Below are 24350 nucleotides of genomic sequence, written 5' to 3'. Positions count from 1 at the left end.
TCGAGCTACTGTGCAGTGAGTGGTGTCAGCAAAAATGTTGAATATACAGAGGTAGCGCTTCTCATCGCAAGTGGTGGAATTAGTTTGAAAGAAACTGGCTGGAGGCTTGTATGGCCTAAATAATGAGAGAAACATCTGTCAAGATGGCTACAAATTGGAAAAAGCTTGGCAAGGACACTTGATGTGGAGTCAGTGTGTGACTTTTTGCCTCCAGCAGAGGGCAAACTATCTCCAGCATCAGTTGAACGGGATGATATCAAGAGTCAGTCAAAGTCTTATCTATGTGAAAAGTAAAGAAAATGGAAGGAAAGCCGCCACACAATCACATTTGATGAGACTAAATGAAACACTATTATATCAAACAAAACATGCAGAACTGTGAGATCTAAATGTGATTAAGTGAATTGATGGGCTAAAACACAGCTTTCCACATCCTATTGACTTGTTCTGAAGGTTTCAACTATGTAAAATATACTGTACACCAGTGACAACTGAGAAATCTTTAATCTAAAACAGGGATATTTTAAAAAAGTGAATTCTACATGTGGCACCAAGTCTCATTCAGCTTACAGAAGCACCTAAAAATAGCCTACTACAGTTCAGCCTGTGATCTGGAAACATTTTTGGGGATGACATGCCCCCTAGAGGCAGACAGATTTGTCACAATTTAAATATTTCACAGCTCCTCCTCAGAGTAATAACACATGCAGGGAAACTGATTCATGCATCAACATATTTTTGTCCCTTATTGAAACCCCAATCGATGCGTCCCCCCCTGTGTAATCCAAGTTAACTCTGGCTCTTTTATGCGAGTGGTGCTCGGAAATGGCATTATGGGAGTGCTATTGCTGGGGCATAACAAAAAGAACATGTTTCTTCCCCTTCTATGAGTTGTGGTGCTTTGTTGCAATCCATTCAGCTAATCTAGGTAGGTAATACACAATCTGACATCAAGTCAGACCTGTGAGGGAATAGAAAATAACCTTATCAAGACAACCTAATTGGGTTGTCTGCACATGGAGAAGCTGTGGACAGACACTCCATTTAGGCCATGAACTTTGCAAACAGGTATCTCTTATCAAATGATTTGGTCTATCGAGTCTTAACTTCTAAAAGCAAGTGGGAAACTACTAGTGAGGAGATGTTTTATTTGCCTTGATACCAGCGGAGGGGTTTGTTGCAAAACAGTGGCACTTATTGCTTCCAGAAAATGCCTTCAAGTGACTGAAAATGACACTAAAGAGAGCCACAGAAAGGAATCTGATCTGAAAAGGTTAAAGCTGCACTTGGCAGAATGTTTTTGGCATCATTGGGGAAAAGTTCCATAATAACCTTTCAGCATATTGTAATTCTGTAGTTCTGAGAGATAACTAGACTTCTGCACCTCCTCATGACTGTTTTTAGGCTTTAAAAAATCTAGCCCGTGACGAGAGACTTTGGCCAATCACAGGTCATTCCAGAGAGAGCGATCCTATTGGCTGTGCTCCGGCTGGTGGGCGGTGCTTGGTATTTCCTCAACAAATCTCAACATGGCTGCCGGGTAACAAACTTTTCTCATTTTACAGGTAAACAGTTCACTAGAAGATGTTTCTGAAAACATTTGAGGCGAGAAGCGGCATTACAGTAACAGAATATTGATTCAAATTTGATCAGCGCTGCCTAGTTTGACCATTTGATCGGAGTTTGAGAGTGATTGACAGCTACTCAGAGACAGCAGGCTCCAGCTCGGCTCTTACTGCTTGTTTTCCTCCATTCTGTGAAATCTTGCTGATGCCATTAGGAGCACCGGAGGACACCGGATCAGATAAGTGTCTTATGCACTACTGTCATGATATAGTGACCGTTTCAACTTTTTTTTTAATCATATTTGCTCCATTTCTACCTATACTGCAGCTTTAAAGTTTTAAACTAAGATAAAAAACAGCAACGCCTCAACATCTCACTACGACTCTCTTCTTCTATACTGCTGATGGTGATGAGTCCACAGCAAAATGACACTTAATGGTCTCCTGGCGCATCAGTGCACCCTCCAAAGTACTTCAGCAATGCTGTGCCGATTGGCGATGGTGGAGTTTTAAGCCTGATGGTTAGACTAGAAAAGAAATGCTGGCTGTGAATGTGAACAAGAAGTGGAAAGGCTTAAAATATAAATTACCTTCTCCGCCTTGGTGGATCCCCTGCGGTAGTTTCCTGCACCTGCGGATGAGTTCATGGTCCCATAGAGCTGCAGTCTGCAATACAAAAACACATTCACCTGCTGAAGAACAATCAACTTTACTCACTCTCTCTCTCTGTCTCTCCTTCTCTCTCTCTGTGTCTCTCTCTCTCTCTCTCTCCCTCTATCTCTCTCTCTCAATTCAATTCAATTCAATTCAATTTGCTTTATTGGCATCATGACTGCCAGGTGAACAATATTGCCAAAGCGTCAATTCAATAATAAATAAAAATAAAAAAAATAAAAAATAAAAACAAAAACATATATATACACATATATACAATTCATTAAGCAAATTACAATATATATAGATATTTAAAAAGAACATGCATGTAAATGTAAGAAAACAATAAAGAAGTAATTCATGTTTGTTGTGTCAATAAAGCAAATAAACAAATAAAGAACAATTAATAACAATATATTGCAATATCAAAGGATAAATGTAAAAAAAAACAAAAAAAAAACATGAAGTAGAGGAGTAAATAAAAGGCAGAGTGTGAGTTACATATATTATGTGTTGTTGTTGTTGTTGTGGTTGTCTCTTAGGCTGTGACATGCACTGACATATCCTGCAGCTTCTATGCTGATTACACTATTTTTTCTCCAAGTAGATGTTGTATTTCATTTTGGTCAGAGAGGGAATCGAAATCTTGGAGTTTACATTTAATTTTTGTAAATATTTTTTTCCTAATTTCTTCATTTGTGCTACATTGTAGCAGGAAATGTTGCTCTGTCAGGTGGAGACAGACTCTCTCTCTCACTCTCTTGTGCACATAAGCCAATAACCACGACAATATCTTTCTTTCTTGCAACCTGCAAGTTGAAAAAGCCTCATATGGCGCCGTATAATAATAATAATTGCATGCATGAACCCTCCCAGCTATTCCAGCAACGTGCGAGATGAAACACCACCCACCTGTAGTAGTACCGCTATATCAAAGTGTTGTCCAGGGGTAAATCAAAGCCTTATATAGGCGCAGCAGCCTTTATATCTGTACGAGCTTATACAGCCAGTACAGAGACAGATGATCCGCAGAAAGTTTCCTCACGATGGTTTCCAAGTCAGCAATGTGGAGTTTCTTTTGTAGTTTTGTGCAGGAAAATGAGCCGAATTATGATGCATTTACAAAGAAAAGGTAGAAGTGAAGCTGCGCGCTTTATCGGCAAACTGCATATGGATGGATGCGCGTCTCTGTTGGTCCATGCAGGAGCGGAGGAGCCGCTGCTGCAGTCCTCAAAGTGTCCACGTTGAACTGAATCCACTTAGTTGAATAGAGGAGTCTGTATTGGCTGCCTCTTCTGTACCTTTTTGAAATGTTCACGCCCCCATCTAGTAGGAGGAGTAGTCAACCTATTAAAGGACATCTGACTCTGCTCTCACAACTCCTTTATGATTTTGTTTCTCTGGACAACATAGTGCGTCATTTGCGCACCGCTCCAGAGGCAGATACATAGAGGCGCATATGAGGCAGCAATTAGAGGCTTTTAGCGATGGGAGGTGGTGATCAAAGGCGAAACTATGTTTCACCCTCAGCGGAGTGTATTTTTCCATGGGTCTAATCAGGAAAGGGGGATGTAAAAGAGTTCATTACCAGAGAGTAAAGTGTGAATTTACTGAAACCACAGGGAGCTAAGTGGCCACTAATGATCCAGGGCTGCATGGGGACTTTTCTCCAACTTCAGCTGCAGCTAATTAGAGAGAACAGAGGACAGACTTTTCTTTTGTTAACAAGAAAATATGATTGATATTTATTATAGCATATTTGTGTACATCTTATGAAGGGACAGAGTGTTTCTTCCATGTCTGTCTTTTGTTTTTGTTCTGCAGACTTGTGTCAGAAATCAGTGGGCAGTAAAGATAACCTTGATACTGCTCTCTGTGGAGAGGTGAGGAAGTCTGTGCTGTGACCCCCAACTTTCTTATTTCTCTTATTTTTTGCAGCATTGCACTGGTGTTGCTATAGACAAGGGCTGCCCAAAGTGGGGCCCGCGGGCCAAAGTTGGCCCGCCATCTGTGACGGCCCCAGGGCCTCTTCCAGGGCTAGAGTGCTGTTTGGTGCTGCGCTGTGCCTATGTGTGTTGCAGTGTCCTGGTCCATGGTGGGTTGGAGCTGAGGAGGAGGTGCCGATCAGGCAATTGGAGATAGCTGGCCACTGTCTCCCGGACTATAAGGTCCGCCCCATCCTCTTGGTCGATGGACGTCATTCCCCTGGCACCACGGGTGCTAAGCCAGCTCGGTTGTGTTGCGTAGCTCGGGTTAACACATTCTGAAATAGTCCTTAATCTATCTTGTTAGCCTTCATTTATGTTACAAGTGTTAACATGTTTCGCTTTTTGTAAATAAATCATTGTTTGTAGATACTTCCTGCGTGCTGGCTTCCTCATTTGTTGTGGCCTCAGAGCTGGGTCATTGCACTGGTGTTGCTATAGACCAGGGCTGCCCAAAGTGGGGCCCGCGGGCCAAAGTTGGCCCGCCATCAGGTTTGATCTGGCCCGCCAGATGTTTGCAAATTCTTTTTTTTTTTTTATTAAAAAAACCAACCGACTTTACTGTCTTTTTGGAGGCCGTACCAGGGTCGGGTTTATGGTTAGAAGATAGTGTCATCATATGAAACTAGAAAACCGAAGGACTCCATTAGTACCAATCATGTCATGTTAGCTTTTCAGGAAGGAGGCTAACACTCTAAAGTTGGGTTAAATATTTTGGCGAGGAAAAACTGTCATGGCCATTTGTCAAGGTGTCCCTTGACCTCTGACCTCAAGATATGTGACTGAAAATGGGTTCTATGGGTACCCACAAGTCTCCCCTTTACAGACATGCCCACTTTATAATAATCCTATGCCGTTTTTTGAATGCAGTATACATGTGTTGTTTTCACCTATTCTAAAAATTGTGTATTTTAATATTTCTGCATACTGGAGTCCCTAAAATTTCTTGGAAATGCATAAATTGCATAAATGAGCCCAATTGTATTCAGCAGGTGGGTTTTAAGTGGCTAACTATGTAAAACATATTCAATTAAGGGAACTTGGGATCCTAGTACCATTTTGCATCTTAACAATACAATGGTGTTTAATTTTGGCCCGTGGCCCTCCATTGAGTTCCTGTTTTGGCCCTCCAAGGGAAAAGATTGGGCACCCTTGCTATAGACCATTAATAATTGAACTGTAGAAATGTAATATTATACCCAAAGAAACGCAGAGTTTAGGTATGACAATTCCCAATTGGGCTGCGTTGGCAAAATAGTAACAAGGCAACCCCAGACATCCCCTTTTAACACAGATAATAAAAAGGAAACAACAAAGCCAGGCACAATGCGTGCTCTTTGTTGGACAAGACAGTAGTGACTTCCAAATTCGAAGTGCAAAGTCATTTAAATTTATATTTTATGTGAAAATGATTCAAAATTGATATCAATGTTTGTTTTTTTCTTTTTGTCAGTCTTGTTTGCTGGTGGATCACCTTCAGGCCAAACTTGTTTTCTTCCATTTTATAGCTTCAAAAAGGACACTTCATGGTGGTTTTGTAACACACCTTTGTGTATTCCAGGAAAGCAATCATGCATGAGACAGGAGAAAGTATAAAGTAGTGTGTGACAGAGTGCTGAGCAGCATGGAGGCATCCTCCATCACAAAGCCATCATTCACAGATCAGCACCATGGACAGCAGCCAGCCAGCTCTGTGGTGGTGTTAATGAAGAACAGGCAAGGGGCTCTAAAGCCACAGGAGACCAATTACAGTTGTTATACTGTTGTGGAAATGCTCAAGTGGAGTAGAGGTTTGTGATCAGGAAACAAGTTACACTGAACCCAAGTGAATTGGAAATGGGCCAGATGAAATAGAGAGGGGGAGGATGAACGAGAGAGATCAGAATAACAAATGTGCTTTAGGATGCTCCTCTCTTTTTGTCTTTATGATCCAACTTTGTTTTATCACAACAGATAGACAACCTTAAGTATCAATGAAGCATAAGAAGACAGCTTTCAGTGGACATTCAACAGAGTCTGGTATCACTTTAGTAATCAACAGTTGTGGTAAATATATAAAATGTTCAAATGGCAGACTATTTCCATACTTTTTCTGGAAAAATGTCACAACTGTGGTGGCAATAATAGCAATGATTACTATTTCTAATTACTGTGCCCTCCGTTCCCTGTGTCATCATGTCAGCTGAATTATTATCTGTACTGAATTACATCTTTATAGCAAGAGATCAGCTGACCAATAGAAAGTATCAGTGTTCCCAGGATCATGTTATCAATACAGTATTTCCTGTCTGATGGTATGTGAGAACAAATCCTGTGCTGCATTTCCAGATCTCGTTATAGTCTCTGTGGTCTTCTAGCACTTTATTGGGACATGACAAAAAGACAAACAGCATGACTAGATATACAGTAGGTGAGTTGAAGGACTTTTTTAAAATTTTAAAATCTGCAGCGGCAATCGCTTTTTGTATCTCCTTGAAAAAAATATTTAACAAGATTTTGAGATTCCAGCCTTTGGAGAAAGCATCTTAAATTCCTACAGTTTTGAATACTGACAAGGCAAGAACTCAAAATGTCTGCTCAAGCAAGTTTATTTCAAAATGGACTTGGATTTGCATATGATTTATTTATTCTATCACCACCTCTGAAACCGCAATCTCGATGCAGAATAAATCCTAGACTTCGTGCTGGAAATCCAATTTTTCTCCCAGTTGGCCTTCCCCTTTCCTCATTAGATTATCAACAAAGTTGACCACATGCGCTGTGGGGCAATAAATAAATCTCTGTTCACCACTGATTTAATGGACCTTGAGGATCACAGGGGTTGGAAGAGTACGTTTTGCAGACAACTGGTGGCATGTGGAAAGCCAAGCCCTGTAGTGATAATGACCTGAATGACCAGGGGAAGCAGCGCTATCCGCTTAAAAACCTCCTCCACTTAATGATGTGTGGGCTGCTTAAGGGCTGACATGAGGTTGGAGTGACATAAGACTGCATACAGGCAGCAGCAGCAGCAGCAGCAGCAGCAATACCCCTGCCCTTGGCATTCATTTCCACTCCTCCACTTGGCCTGGAATTACTTAACACAGCTGCCTGCAGGAACACGGGTCACATGATGCCTCTATAGTGGAGCCTGACTTGGTGAGGAGCACTTTAACAGAGAAACAGAACAATTACAAAGCCAAAAGAGCTAGCGTACTTTAAAAGTTCAAGTTAGATCCACAATAAAAAACAAGAACATGCATATAATACATTATAAGGCTGGTGATACTTTATATCTTTGTTATTGTCAACAAATCTCATGAGAAGCAACCAACAATGCATCTCATCCTTGTTGGTTTTGGTAATTTTGTGGGATTTAGTGTCAATGAGAAAATTATAGGATATCACCAGATTTATCCTTTAAACAAATGTTTATTAAAGGAATAGTTCCATGTTTTGGGAAATATGCTTATTTGCTTTCTTGCCAATAGTTAGATGAGGAGCTTGATACTACCCTCATGTTTGTCTGTTCAGTATGAAGCAGTAAGTCAATGGCTAGCTTAGCTTAGCATAAAGACAGTACCCCGTACCCCACTTTGAAAACCACTGTTTTAGCCCCTAACCTTAGCCCTAACCATCACAACCAACCCCAACCTTTACCCTAAACCTAATTCTAACCTTAACATTAAAACCAAGTCTTAACGCTCAGTCAGTGCCAGACAAAATGGCCTTACTTTGCAAAATTGTCCTCACTCCCAAAACTCATATTGGCCCTCACAAAGATAGACATACAAGCGCACACACATTTACAAGGACCTTTAGCACTGCATCAGCTTTCACGGACAGGTCTCTGACTTCCAGCTACTTTATCTCAGGTTGTGGTCAAGAAGAGCGACTTCCTGTCGGATTGCCTTTCAGCTATGCAGTTCCATGCAGCTCCTGTTTACCACTCCACTGACATACATGCAGTAATTACACCTGACCCCAACAGGGCAACATTACAATGTACTCTGTGTGTGCAGACTGCATGCAGGTTGTGCAAGAGGAAGTCTGTATATTCTATCTGTATATTCAATTTGAATTGGGCATCTTCATCTTTCTCTGGCGCCTGGCGGATAGTGAAACCTTTTCTCCTCGTCCCTGAGCTATTTGCTGCAGAGTAGATTTGAAGATTGGCTGCTGGGAGATACCAAGTGTGACTGTCTATATTAAAACGGCCACTTCTTGTCTGTATTAGGAGCAGTCTGGAGTAAGAAAAGCTCACAAAAACAACTCGCACGAACGAATGTGTTTTGTAACATGAAAGTGTTTCTGCGCCACTTGGGGGATATTAGCGATGCTCGATTGCGTGCGGTACGGCCATTTGTTGTGAGGCACAGTCAAATTTGTTTATGTGATTTCATTGGAGCTTTCATGGGCGCCCCCGCATGGAAAACATTCATCACATGGCGTGTAATCTTACATCGGTGTGAGGAATTCCCAACCCAGAGTCAGTGTTGTGGCTGTTTTAGGGGGATAAATCTCGCCATTAGTGGCTATGCTGTTTCACAACGCCACAAGGAATCTGTTGGCCCAGATTACTCTTCAAAATGAGCCAACAATTCAATAATCTCCACGGTCTATGTGCAAACCGTCATATTTTATTATAGAATTTGTCAGCAGGAGGATGAGAGGAGACAGATAAAGCCTGCAAGAAATTTGATTTGGACAGATTTGTGTGGGCTCACAACATTGTGTTTTGTGCTGAAGAGCTGGGCAAACAACATTACACGCACACAGTCTGAGTAAGTGGCTGTCATGTGAGGTACATGCAGCACGGACAAATCTCTCTATTTTCTCATCTGAGCTGCAATCCTAGTAATTTGCCATGGCTACAATACCTCGAAAAGGCTCTCAACTATCGATGTCAAGAGGTCAAGATGTTGTATCACTCCAGTCTGAATCCACGCAGAAAGGAAACGACCACTCTGACACTGTTGCTCCGCCACATTCTTCTGCAGACCCACCTTCATGCATCACCCTGGCAGCACATTAAGTCTTATATGCTTTATGAAGAGGGATTATAAAGGGGAAAGTGAGCCAAATATTTCACATTGACAGAAATACTCTGCACACACAAAGGTCTACATATTCCCGCTCAAAAACAATTACTCATCATAAAAGCCTTTTGTCCCTGCATGCTTTGTTTTGACAAAGAGAGGGGGTCCATTCATCACTATGAATGGACGGAGACACTGTGAATTTTCACCGTACTGTAGCTACTTCAGCATATTCAGCCACAGTCAGCGCTGCTGGATCTTTGGCTCTGAGACGGCGGTGATTTGTGGTTTTATGATTTATGATTCTGTGAGCTTGGAAAACAAACCTGTGTCCTGCATGTGTAAATATTTCATCGGGAAAACAAAAAAGTTGGCGCTCTCTAACACTCTTCGCTGAGTTAGTTTAACAGGTCAGCACCCCAACACCACATTTTACTCCTGTTGTAATACATCAGCCACACTAGCACTTACACTGTGGAAGCGAACAACTTTTAAGGGGTTGGAAAATGTTAAGTAGGAGAGAAAAATAGAAAAAAAAAAAGAAGATATTTCTGCTACACAGACTTATGCTTATTTTCCCAGTCTTTCCTCTAATCTCTGCTCTCTCTCTTGGGATTATTGTATGATGTTAACTCTTCAGTAACCCACAGTGTTTCAATTTGAGAGCAGCACACATACTGTGAGGTGCAGACCAGTGTGAAGTCTGTCAAAATTAAAACACAACTCATCTCCAGAATGCCATGCTTTATTCGCCAAACATTGATCATTCATGTGACATTTACCTCCCCATACTGTAGATAACAAGTATACAAAACTTCATCATCCTTTAAAAAATATATGCACTATTTAGGAGTAATTTAGGAGTGTTTTGTAAGTACAAAACATATCACATTACAACCATCTTTTCAGAATATTTAAATACAATCTGTCATCTCAACCCACCAATGCATAGAAAAGATTAAATATACATTTTCAATATAAAGCAACAAATTCTGTTGTCTTTCAACCTAATTTTTCAAAATTATTTTTCAGAACACAGTACCCTCAAATCTTTCATGTCTTAATATTTATGGATAACCCACACTAATTTCAGCGACAATGGTTGAACGTAACACATCCAGCCTTGAACTGAATTTCCAATTATTCTCAAAAAATGTATGCTCTTTGAGACCAAATGTAATTTTGTATATTAAATATGGCTTTAAAGGTCCAGTGTGTAGGATTTGGCGGCATCTAGTGGTGTGGTTGCAGATTGCAACCAACTGAGTATCCCTCCGCTCTCTCCTCCCTTTCGAAGACTGCGGTAACGTGAGCCGCTGAGTGCCAAACCGTGGTAACGCCGTTCGCATCGCTCAGAGGCCATCTTCACCATAATAACGTTCCTTTTGGTGCAACGAAAATCAGCTGGCAGTAAAACGGTTTAGCACTCTGTGCGATTTTATAAACATGTTGGAGAGCTACGGTGGCCTTCAGGTGACGTAAAAACATGAAAGTCTCTGTAGAGGCAGTGTTTGGTTTGTCTGTTCTGTGCTACTGTGGAAACATGGTGAAGCAACATGGCAGACTCCGTGAAGAAGTCCCACTCCCTATGTAGATATGAAGGGCTCATTCTAAGTTAATTATACACTAATGAAAACATAGTTATGAATATTATATTCCATTTCTGCTAATAGAGCCCATGAAATGTTACACACTGTTCCTTTCTCTAGTCTAATTTCTCATTTAACCCTCTCCAGCTTAGAGTGCTCAATTTGGATATCCAGAAGGCCTCCCTCTAAATCTCCCTGTTGTCAAATGTTCTAATAAAACAATGAAATATGAACTCATCACAACTGGTAGACATATGCAACTAGTAGTAAAGGGGTTGCTAGTAAACATTTCATTTTAAGGGGTCATGAGCCAAAAAGACTGGGCACCATACTGTTCTAGTTTATATTATTCAAACATAAAATCCTAGCTGTCTGAACAAAGATGCTTCCCCTGAATCAGTTGTTTTGCATATGCCTCAGCCACAGCCTGTTTACTCCCTTCACTCTTCATGCACTATTTTTGGCCTGATAACCACTCTGTTTGGCTGAGCATTAGAGAAGACCTTTATTGTTTTATGTGTGAGATTATATTTAACATTTCAAAGGGCCAGTGATCTGCCAAACTACAAGTCTGTTTTTTTTCCCAGCTGCTTCCAGACAACATGCAGAATCTTAGCAGGAGAATCTGAGAAGCCCTATGTCTTTTTCTGTCTTTATAGACACCTTGTTTATTACATCTAACTTTAACTATCTCATGGGGTAAATAAGTCGATGAAAACAGAATAGAAATTTAAATTTTTTATTTTTTTGATTCGTGATCTCAGATAACTTTATTTCACCACACCTAGAAAAACCTTTGTCAGGTTTGTGACACGTGCTGTCTCATCGCCTGCCTCATTAAACTTTGAAGTGATCCCTTGATAGCCAACAAAGAGAATTCTGGCAATTCCCTAATGGACTTGGACGGCATGACTTATTCAGCAGCCTCACATTCAGCCCAGCAACTGAATTTGAGTTTTCACCCATTTCATGTTGGTTCACTACATCTTTCCCTGGACTGTCAAAGACCCTGTTCTAAAATACATGATAACATGAAGGGTCTGCGCTGTGTACACCCTCTGGCTGTATTTTTTGGGTCTCATTTAGACAGCTTGTACATTATCCTAATAAGTCTCTTTGATAATCCCAGTCACCTTCAAGCATGTATTTAGACACTGATGTTCAATCAAACAGACAGACATATTTATGATTTATGTTTCGTATTGCCAGCAGGACTGGTAAAGCAGTGGCTATTTCTTTTCATAAGGATTTCTGAGTTGGGCTGCTGACCTCAGCACCGTCTTGCTGACCAACTTTGAAAAGTAGCCATCAGTAACACAACCAACAAACACTAAAACTGGGAATTCACTAAGTCCACTAAATTGTCTTAACATGCATGAATTTAATGGCATGTGATTTTTTTCAACTAGAGTACAGTAACAGGAAGGATGTGACGTAGAATGGATTTTTCCATGCTTGAGTAACCTAAATACAACCTGCAAACTGCGTTTCCTATGAATATATACACTGGTGGACGACCGCTCCCCTTGGCGCCCCGATGTTAAAAAAAAAATGCCGCAAAAGTGCCATCTTGGAGGCCCCTATGGCAGATAACACATGATAAAGTGCCCTCTATGGTGCACTTCCAATGTGATAAAGTGCCCTCTCGAGTGTCCTTAAATGGAGAAAACATGATAAAGTGCCATCTAGAGTGCCTTTCCAGTGGAGAAAACATGATAATGTACCATCTTGGGTGCCCTTAAATGGAGAAAACATGATAAATTGCCCACTAGGGTGCCCTTCGAGTGGAGAAAACATGATAATATGCCCTCTTGGGTGCCCTTAAATAGAGGAAATATGATAAAGTGCCCTCTAGGGTGTAGTTAAATGGAGAAAATATGATTAAGTGCCATCTTGGGTGCCCTTCGAGCAGAGAAAAACATGAACATGTGTCCCCTTGGGTGCCCTTAAATGGAGTAAATATGATAAAGTGCCATCTAGGGTGCCCTTCCAGTGGAGGAAACATGATAATGTGCCCTCTGGAGTGCTCTTCCAGTAGAGAAAACATGATAAAGTGCCCTCTAGGGTGGCCTTAAAATGGAGAAAACATGATGCAGTGCCATAGGCTACCTTACATGCTAGAAAACTTTCTGTGTGCTGGTCCCCCACTGCATGCAGCTGGTGCCCGTTTTAATATTTTCGTCCCTGCCCCTCAGACAGCCTGAGTCCGCCGCTGAGTACATACTTAATTATTGACAGATGGACTCCTCACTCTCTGCCCAGCTGAGAAATTTAGGACAGATGCATCGACTGGTTCAAGAAACTGGCCTATTTTGAAAGGTGGCCTTGTTCCCTGAGGATATGATCCGCTTAATAAGACTCTTCAAACCTGACTGTAAAGAAGAGGTATGTTAACAGGCAGAGATTGATGAAAACATAATCTAACGCTCATGACCTTAATGGAACTGTCGACTTATCAGTGAAAGGTTGTGCTAATTATGGAGCTCTGAACCCACAGTCGAAAATGATCAGACAGTTGGGCAGACTGCCTTACCTCATTTTCCTACATCACAAACAAACGTTTCAACAACCTGCGGGAAGGACAGGGACTAATGCCAGGGATGGCGTATGTTCCCAGGGTTCTATGTTGCTTCTTTCAAAGGATTTTATGTTGTTGATAAAAACCTGGAATGAACAAACCTGGATTGTGTCTGCTTTCCATCGCATGTTGTTCCACATCCCTGGCTTCCAATATGATGTTGCATTGTGCACAACAGGATTTGCTTCAGAGTCATATCATCACTAATTCCATTTGTCTGACTTCAATATGAACAGTTTTACTGACTAAATAGTCTACTGTAGCTTGGCTGAGTGTACTTAGTTAATCAGTTGGGGTCTGACATTTCGTTATTGGAACATCCACAGAGTTATTTAAAACCTTAAACCTGCTGTAGGCATGATATTTTTGGCATCATTGGGCAAAAAATCCATAATAACCTTTCAGCATATTGTAATTCAAGTGTTCTGAGAGAAAACTAGACTTCTGCACCTCCTCACGGCTCTGTTTTCAGGCTTTAAAAAATCTAGCCCGTGATGGGAGACTTTGGCCAATCACAGGTCATTTCAGAGAGAGAGCGTTCCTATTGGCTGTTCACTCAAGAGACAGCTGTCAATCACTCGTGAACTCCGATCAAACGGTCAAACTAGGCAGCGCTGATCAAATATGAATCAATGTTCTGATACTGTAATGTCTATTTCTCGCCTCAAATGTTTTCAGAAACATCTTGTAGTGTACTGTTTAGCTGTAAAATGAGAAAGTTTGCTCCGGCTGGTGGGCGGTGCTTGGTATTTCCTCAATTTATCTCAACATGGCTGCCCGGTCATAAACTTTCTAATTATACAGCTAAACAGTACACTATAAGATGTTTCTGAAAACATTTAAAGTGAGAAATAAGCAGAATATTGATATATATATTGATTCATATTTGATCAGCGCTGCCTAGTTTGACCGTTTGATCAGAGTTTGCGAGTGATTGACAGCTGCTCAGAGACAGCAGGCTCCAGCTCGGCTCTGATTGGTTGTTTTTCTCCGATCTGTGAAATCTTGCAGATGCCATTAGGAGCACCGGAGGACACAGAGGCACATGATTTTTTTCAGATTGCCTGTCTGTTGCACTACTGTCAGGATATAGTGACCATTTCATAAAAAAAACATTTTAATCATATTTGCTCCAATTCTGCCCACTGCACTCTTCTGAATTTTCTTTTACAGACACAAAATTAAACCACTTCAACAAATAAAATAATGAAACCAAAGCTGTGTGGACAATTGCAGATTATTCAAATGCAAAAGGCCATCTTTAAAACTGTGGTTACAGCTCTCAGTAGAGGTTTGGTGCACCACTGAAACACAGAGAATTTAATTGGCTTGACTGAGGTCTGTGTTAGCCCTGTGGTAGACTGGCAACCTGCCCAGGATGTATCCCCATCTCTCGCCCAATGTGTGCTGGGATAGCTTCCATAAGCAGATGGGTGGATGGATACTGAGATCTTCCTGTTTAACTGCTTGTCCTACCCACAAAATTAATTTCCATATTCTCTACATATTACCTAAATCAGAAAACAGAAAGGGGTAGCCTTACATCAATTTTTATGCCGCACTTCTCAAGGAAATATATTAGATAAAAGTCATGCTAACCTGTCAGTTATATCCAAACAGCATGCATACTGATGATTATTTTTTTCCCTCTCCTCCTAATTTAGTTGTTTGTTAGTAATGTTTTTTATGATTTCTGACACTGTGTCCAGTCTAGAGCAGAAATGAGGAAGAATATGAATGCCTGTAAATCACTTCCAAGGCACCACCCACACTTCATCATAGCTTATTGCGATGTAAACAAACAACATGACAGCTTGATAACACAAAGTATGAGTAGCTGTATTTCCTGTCTAATATTCAGTATCTCACTTGCAGCCAACTGTCATAAATTTCTCCCCTCAGCACAAGCTTATTACCAGGATTCCTATTTCTGGGGAGAGAAACAAATAAATAGACTATAACGGAAATAAATTGAAGGATGGTTTGACATTTTTGGCACACTGACATTGGAGTAAGTGTGAGCTGTGCTGTAATATTGTAGCCTTGTTCCAATAGCTTTGACAAGCATCTGTGCAATGAGTAGCCTATAGGCCTACCCAATGCAGTTGGACTGTCATTGTCATGGAAAACAGACACTGTAAACACAAATATGTCCCATTTTCCTCTAAATAATACCTCAGGTGGCTGTCATAATATGCTAAATTGAGTGAAATGATTAAAAAGTCTTATACAGGCAGGGATGCTTTTAGTAAACTTTTAATAAACGTCATAAAATAAACCAGCAGTTTGGAAGCATGGAAGTTCATTCTTGACCTTGGGGAAAGTGTGACTAAATAAACACAATTCAAAAGTTAAAGGTGCTAAATTCGTTATCCAGAGCATTAATACAGCAGCAAACAACTATTTGCTAAAGATATAGAGGAGTAATGTCTACCTGAGCAGAAAATGAAGTTGCTCTCCCTATGTGAATGTTGTAATCAGAGCTTCTCTGTGCTTTGATGACATAACCTGCTGTGCTTTTAGTGCTTTTAGTGCTTTTAGTGCGTACCCCACTGGCTAGCTCACGGCCGCCGCTCTGCACTGCTCTTATATGGCGGATACCGCTGATAACATCGTTCTGACCGACGGCGTCATCGTGGAAGCGTAGCACCTACCCACCGGTTCCCACTCAGGTAAACACTGTCAGCACTTTTGCTGTTTTTGAACTGTTAGCACCATTAGCTGCGAGCCACAGGCTTGCCGTTGTCATGTTGAGAGACGTTAAGAGGCAATAGAAATGCTCCCAATCTCGTATTTAGCACCTTTAAAAGAGCAGTGTGTAGGATCTGCCGGTGTCTAGCGGTGAGGTTGCAGATTGCAACCAACTTTCTGGGCTACTGTAGAAACATGGCAGTGCAACATGGTGGACTCCATGAAGAGGACCTGCTCTGTATGTAGATAAAAACAACTCATTTCAAGGTAACAAAAACACAACAATTGTTATTCTCAAGTGATTATACACGAAAGAAAACATATTTATTAATATTATATTCCATTTCTGCCAATAGATCCCACTAAATGTTACGTACTTTTACGTTTAAAGAAACATAGAAAGAAAAAAATAATAAAAGAAAGTGGGTACCTTCAAGTTATTATTTATTTATTTATTTATTTATTTATGGTTTATTTGGAAGGAACAAAATACATAGACAAACTGAAAACAGCTCTTTGATGCAATGTGTCACAGTGTTTATAGCAAATGCTAATTTGCAACACTCTTCCCTAGAAGGGCTTTTATGAAACTAGGATTTAAAAGCTAGACATGAGTACAGATTTGTTGCTGAATTAGCAAGGATTTGGTAGCTCTCTTGAAAGTTTTTTGTCACATGAATCTGCCGTGACTCATAAAACAGCAATGCTTCAGCAGTGGACAAGAGAAAACATGCAAACACGGACTGAAATGTATGAAAAGCTGAATTCCACCTTATGAATCCAATGAAGAATGTATTGAGGTTCATCAGTCCTGATCTTTAAACTGTGAAAGATTCATACTCAGTGACTGCGCTGTTATGTTATTTGTGTTGCACCTTGATCCAAGAGAAACTCTCTCATTCTGCCTTGCACGGATGTATGGTAAAATGGTAATAAACTTGATTAGAATAACGGGATATCGTGCCCCAAACAACCTCCACCCTCACCCACACTCACGACCCCTACTCCCCCCTCTGTGGAGTGACTGAGAGCCCTGTATGTCAATAGACGTGGGATCTCCAAAATAAAGCCCACCTCAATCTTCTCTGTCACATTCACTTCACTCCCCAGATATGGCTCCAGGGCAGAGCATCACTTCTGGTGTCTCACGCCCCACTACCCTTTTCTCCCGGGTTTATGTGGGAACTTGAGCCCCATGAATTCATCTCCTCTATTGCTGCAGCAGGCTTGAGAAATTCCATAAGGCATTATCTGAGTTAGACAGCTGATTTATGCAGCAAAGAGCCTGCTTTGTGGTGCCACACGACTGAATGAAATTTTTCTGAGATACTGGCGATAATGCTACGACAACATCATTTCACATGGAAGGTTTCTATTGCGGTTTTTCATGAGTGAGCAAATCACTGCAGGAGATGTGACAGTGTTCAAGGCTCACATGGGAATACTGTTTGCCTCCTTCTATCAAAAACTGGGAACTTCTAATAACATATAATGAGATGAAATAGTCTCTGACCCAAACCAGATTTGCTTGAGATAACCTTTTGTTCTCCTTTCCTCGGGGGTATTCGGAGCAAAAACAGAGAAGTGTCTCACCTTGGCTCATTGTAACACTACCATGATTACTGTACCTTCCTTTACAGTGCTCCGGGTGTCTCTGAGGAGCTGGGAGTGCAGCAGAGAATCCAGGATATTAGAGAACTTTTACAGTGGATACTAGTATGAAGTGTAAAACAGAGCAGAGTGGGATTTAACCTTGGGCTTTAATAAGGCCTCTTGGGTGAGCCTGTAAGGGAGCCCACTGTCTTGCAGCTCTTTGATGCTTTTTGCAAAAGTGGTCGAGTCTCTCCTCCTCAGTGGAATACAACAGGGCAGAAAGGGACAGTTTGATTAAGGGAGAGAGAAGAGAGTGTCACATTATAGATGCTGGACAGATGTTTTCATCCTGTCACATCAATCAATGATTGTTTTTTAGTAAGTGGATCAGAGGCTGTTTCAGTTTGTACTATTTTTGTATCCTTGCCTTTAAATAAACACTGGCTTAGAAAAGGACCAGTGTGCTACTCATCTAAGCTAATGTGACATCAACACCTCATAAACAGCATCATGTATCGACCTGTCTGCTCATGCCCGTGTCCTACTTTGTCTCTTTGCATGCGACTGGGTGTTTTAGTGATCTGCAAGTCCAGTCAGACTCTCCATTAATGCCTCCCATGTAAGTACATGATGGGTGGTCCACATTGAACTCGCTGGTTTTGCGCCCGCTCTGGCAGGGGTCATATCGTTGCATAAATATAAGTGGTTGGCTGCCGAGAGCTGACAGCGTGGTCATGTTTGTTGCACAGAGTAGCGAAGCAGAACCCGCCCTTGGTTGGACTCTTTGATGATGCAACTGCTCAGTGCAAATGAAGGTTATAGCCAGAGAGACGTACCCAACAGAATAACAATCTCTCCTCTTTAATATGCACAAGTATCTTAATGTTATTTTTGAAAATGAGTTGGCAAAGTTTGATCATGGGGCTAACAGATTTTGCTTCTTCACTCTCTCCTCTTGTCTCTCTGAACCGGCCCCTGAGAGCTTTACATAAGACTTGACGACTGAAAGCTGATATGAGACGTTTTTGAAACTTTAAGATCAAGTGATTCTTCTTCAACGCTCCGCTTGTGCCCTTGTGTTACTCAAGAATGTCCCGTAAACTGCTGTTTCACTCCTTTTCCTCTACACCCCAAAGAAAAAAGAGACACTCTGTCTTGTCTCTGCAAAGCTGTTAATTTGGTTTTTGTCAGGCTTCTTGGATGTGAACATCTTGGTTTCAGATATCACAGCATGCAGACTGATTTTATGACACCCAACCCCCCCTTTAGCCCCCTCTCTCTTTCTCTATCCTATACTCACTCTCGTAGCTCTTTGGATATATTCCCCTATGATTATAAATAGATTCTAATTAGCTCCTCCAGCCATGGGCAATAGAATTGTTCATCAAGTAGGGACTGCATTCAGAGGCCTTTATACATTAAAGCATGTGCAAAAGTCAGAAGAATAGCAAATCCCATCTGCCTCTATTTAATTTGTTCTTTCTCTGCAAAGCAGGGATTCATTTCCCTGTATTTTATCAGTTCAAAATAATTCTGCGGTACAATCAATTTCCCTCATGGTTCAAAAGAGCCAAGAGAGATCAACCAAACCTTATGACTGAAAGTCAGACAAAATCAGACACTGTTTTTTTTTTTTACAAAATAATGAAGTACAATACTCACAGCTTTAAAGAGGACCTATTATGCTCATTTTCAGGTGCATACTTGTATTTTGGGTCTCTACTATAACATGTCTATGTGTTTTAACGTTCAGAAAATGCTTTATTTTTCTCATACCGGCTGTGCTGCAGCACCTCTTTTCACCCTCTGTCTGAAACACACTGTTTGAGCTTCTATCCCCCCACACACACAAAAAACGCAGATTGTGATTGGTCAACCGAACCAAACTTTTCGGACTCCACTCCAGCTTCACTCTAATTAGCTTTGTATGAGGCGTGCCATGGATGTATTAAGAGAACTGGATACAGCGTTGTAGGCGCGCTCCTGTTCATTCCTATGAGAGTTGCTCAGTGGCACAAGAAGCCAAAATGGCTCGACTGCCGAGTGATAAAATACGGCGATCTTCATTTACTTAAAAAACAACTATCCTCTGATTTACAGATGTTTCTTTCACAATGTAAGTCTATGTGAAAAAGTATTTTTGGGCCCAATGGCATCACGTGATGGACATGGAGGTTGTAATTCCATTATTTGGCCACTACAAAAAAAATTCTTTAAAGCCCGGCGCAATTTCCTGGGAGCTTGGGGCGTGCCAAACTAGCCACTAGGCAGGTATTATGCTAATGTGTTACTTGGTGACATCACCACGTTACGGAAGAAAAGGCAGGACTTCGAGCAAGGCGTTTCAGGCAGTTCAGGAGCAGTGTTTCTGTGGAGGAGAGGAACTCCCTTTGGCGTGGACTTTGGGCTTTGTAACTTTGAAGACCTTTTACATGCACAAAAAACTATACAACACACTAAAGGAAAGGGAAAAAGCATAAACGCATAATAGGTCTTATTTAAGAATAAATGCAGTCAATTATATATATTTGGATTTTAGGGCTGCTTCACCCCACTGAAATGAGGGTCAATATTTGACTCTCTGTCCATCCAGCATCTCTTCATAGATCGGCTGATAATTAATAGATTGAATTTGACTTCCTTTATGTCGCTTTCCAATGTCTGTGCAGTTTAATGATATCCATTCATATCATCTAAGCGCTTTTGGTACACTTTCTAATTTCACCGAAAAACTTTCAACTCCCACTTCTTTCCACTTTGTTCAAAGCTTGTCAAGACCAAAGACTTCTTGATTTCTGAGATATGGCCATAAGACGAGACAGGGCTCATTCTTCCTTTCTTTCTCTCTCATATCCACTTTTCCAATTTTGTCTGTTTAATGTACCCCAATCAAGCAAAGTCCCTCTAGAAGTTTTGTTCTTAAAAGTTCACATATGTTGTTCTTTAATTAGACTGTGATGATGAAAAGACAGTCTCTATTTAAAGGTAAGTAACAGTCATTCCACACTGAGTTCAAACTCCCAGTTGTCAGAGGAAATTATGATGCAAATTTGTCCCTGAAATATTTAAACATTTTATCTCTTTGAAATTAAAGATTAAAAACAGATTCCCTGTCCTGGAGCCTTTTTGAAGTTTGTGTACTCTCTGTGGTTTTCAGCGCTCACACTGAGGCTAATTCTCACAACATACTATAGTTGTGAAATGTATTCTGCATGTAACTATGGAAAACAATTATCAGGCTGTGCAGTGAATTAATATGAGCTGAATTCTACAATACCTGTTCTTCATGCAGACAAAGAGCCCAGCCAGCATCTGGTTTCATGGTACTTGTCTGCTCTGTTATATTAATATGATCCATCTGCTCACCTGGCAGCTGTCTGTCCTGTTATTCTGCAACTGTCGGTGCAGCTGCCTTTTGCCCTACCTTGAGCAACATCAGTGCTTTGTCCCTTAAAGCCTCCTATAAGAAATATAAAGGGAAAGGGAATAGTAAGGTGGTTGAAACTCAGATGTTATCAGCAGTTTTATTCTTGTTGCAGGAGCCAAAATAATGATATGATGTCTCTTACTTTGAGTATGACTATATGGTTTGCATCACCTCTCAGTAATAGTGTCTTTTATACATCTTTTATGTAGTCTTGGTGTCCCTTGCTTTGTGAATGCAGCACATAAAAATGTCAATGTCTGCACATAATGATCAGTAAATCGCATGTATGGCGTGAAACAACCAGCAACATAAACAGAAGGCAATTATTTTGTAGGAATAGCAGAGCAGATCTGCTGCATTTCAAGTCGTTACACCCACATGATGGCTCGCATGGCTAGCAAAGTGGAGGTCATTATTAGCCTCGAAAAAGCCTATTTCATCTGCCAGTTGCAGCCTGCCTCTGTATATTTTTTGAAAATGAGTCCTTAATGTTGATAGCCAAAGGGCATCAATTAAGCTCAACAACCAGAAAAGAGCTCTTTGAGCATTTAACCACTCGGCGTGTAATTGTGTTTTATTTTGCTGAAATGACTTATTATATAAAAACACACTTGTCTGCTAATAATTATATAAACCTACATTATAAATTTACATCAGAAAATTTGTGCGTAGATGGGTTTGTCTTCCACTAGATGCCTGAACATCAGTCAAGAAATGCAAAAAATTGAAAGTTTTTGTTGGTGTAATAGCACATTCCATCAGCTCAGTAAAGACATTTGCATTTTTAACCTTTCACAAGGTTTATTGTTGATTTACCGGCTCAACGACCACAAGAATATTTTACTCAAGGACTGCACTGTTTATCACTTGAACAACTAGATGAACAATGGCAAAAGAAGTATTTTTAATTTTTTTTTTTTGTATTTATTTTTTTTAAAAAGAGGGATGTTGGACATGCAGAGACAAAGCCAGCCTGCATTTTTCATGTTGAATTGTAATTGGACAATTTGATCTGGTTACTATCCCCAGTGTTGTATAGAATAGAGCCATGCTGCCCTCTGTCTGTAATAGACCAGAACTGTTCTTCTTCAGAACAAAACAAATGAATGATTGAATTAAATTACATGCTGTTAAGTCTTACATTGCAGTTTATAAATATGATGTGGAGGTAAAATAGATCCCTTATTATAAAAATACTGTATATATAATATTTAAAGACTGCTCTCTAAATCTACAGCAACCAGCAAATACAAAATGGGAACTTCTTGTAACATATAAATGCCTTTTTGGGGTTTTTCACATTTTATTGTAAGAAAAGAATTAATATTTGAAATAGGTCAAAGGTCAGTTGTTTTCTATTTTTATTTTTTTATTTAACGATTTCTCACAAACATCATGGCTTAAAGAGCTTTACATTAGAAAAATAGGATTCAGGTGCATACAAAGAAAGACAGAAAAATAAATACAATTTCATAAGTTTTTTGTAAATTATATTCTTCAAATTTGCTAAAAAGTTCCATTGCATTCTTATTTTTCATTACTTTAAGGACTTTCAAATAAGAGTGAAACTCATCAAGGGTCAGTTGGTTGTAATTGGCCTTTTTAATTGAAGACATTTTGACATGTCACAGTGTTGAAAGCACAGTAAATAATAAAATGAATGATGGCTGAATTCTATTTAGCTGCTTCGATATAATGCATGTTGGCTCACTGTCACAGCTTATTGGGACACTTGAATAGAACAGATCCATCATTAATGTTAATATTAACACCTGCGCTTTCCTATATGGCAAGTCAAGATGTAGTCTATGAAAACAGCCTGTGAGGACTTTTAACAGAAGGTGAAAATGTGTCTAATCAAAGCAAATCTATATAATTAGATCTAAATAAAGATCCAGTATAAAACATAAAACTATTTATTGCATGCATATCACTTCAGCTCGATATTAAGTATAGAGTCACCTTTGAGGGTAATTACAGTCTTGGGTTTAGGTCAGTACGTCTGTATCAGCTTTGCACAGGCAGGAATTAGGCCCGCAGGAGTATCACATCTACAACACTATACAGCAGCTTCTTCATGTGTTTCGAGGTAATTAGGTCAATGGTGGTTAGTGTAGTAAACGAACACCAGCTGAAAGGTCATCATTTAGAAAGTGACACCTGTACATGCAGCGTCTCACACTTCGCTGACACCAGGCAACACTGCTGACCAAAAATAAGACTTTTGATGCATTGCATTGCAATGGTAATGCACAATTTGACTACAATGGATGATTTAGATACATCAGTCTGAGGTGGGAAGTCTGTCTTGAAGACATTATTTCCATATCGTGAAGCAATGCTGATGATGCATGACAAACTAAACCAAACTCCAGTCAAATTTTTTGTGCATAAACCATTAATTTTTTAAGCAAAATAGCTGAACGTTTTTTAACATTTTCCAACCCTGCATCCAAAGGTCCATCCTGCTCGCTCTAAAAGACAGACATATAGCTTCAAATATACTTTGTTTATATTTTTTATAATTTTTTGTTAATTTCATTGAAATTATTCCTTTTAAACTGCATAGGAGGATTTCTTTCTTTTCTCAAGGGGAAACGTGTCGGTGGAAACTCCTGCTGACAGTAACTAGCCTACTTGAGATGCTTGTTCTCTTTCTCAGTGCTTTGAAATGATATTTGATCTGTACTTGAAGATTGTTTCTTTTTCAGGACTTGGAATATGATACTTGATGTGTGTATGAATGATTATGCCGTAAGTAAGGCCTATAGCTATAATTAACTTGTATACACTTACTAAAATACTTTCATATCTCATCGATCCCTCCTTTCCTCTGTTTTTCTTTCCTATATTTTAGCTTCGTTAGGGTTCTGTTTACTCCCCTTTATTCTCAATTAAATGTATTTGTTTTATTGTTATTATCACATTCTAGGATTGTAAATTCCCTAATGTAGCTTCCTGTAACAACACTGTGCATGACATATGTAGTTACAGATGGGTGACAAATTAAAGGAAAATTAAGTGTCTTTGTAAAGTGTTGCCCTATCTTACACACATCACAGACTGCACAAACCTTACTACATTCAAATCCCAAATCAAAACTCACCTTTTTATAGCTGCTCTTAATGTGTGATTAATGTTGTGTGTTTTACATATTATGTTGTTTTATTTATGATAATTTTAACTGTGTAAAGTGTCTTTGAGTTTCATGAAAAGCACTCTATATTATTGTTGTTATAATAATAATAAT

At 40.0% G+C, this 24350-nt stretch overlaps 1 protein-coding gene across 1 annotated transcript in view; it reads right to left on the bottom strand.

The window, feature by feature from the left end:
* Positions 1–3390, bottom strand: part of LOC119498996 (dipeptidyl aminopeptidase-like protein 6) — a 101813-nt gene extending 98423 nt beyond the window's left edge. The window contains exons 1-2 of the mRNA XM_037788175.1: positions 3132–3390; positions 2156–2231 (exon numbers count right to left, since the gene is read on the bottom strand). Of these exons, the coding sequence (XP_037644103.1) occupies positions 2156–2212 (57 nt within the window). The 5' untranslated portion in view covers positions 2213–2231; positions 3132–3390. The remainder of the gene's footprint in view (positions 1–2155; positions 2232–3131) is intronic.
* Positions 3391–24350: the final 20960 nt, after the last annotated feature.

The sequence above is a fragment of the Sebastes umbrosus genome, chromosome 12, assembly GCF_015220745.1.
Source record: "Sebastes umbrosus isolate fSebUmb1 chromosome 12, fSebUmb1.pri, whole genome shotgun sequence".
NCBI lineage: Eukaryota > Metazoa > Chordata > Actinopteri > Perciformes > Sebastidae > Sebastes > Sebastes umbrosus.
The sequence above is the reverse complement of the archived record's forward strand: the minus strand, read 5'-3'. Positions and strand labels throughout refer to the sequence as shown.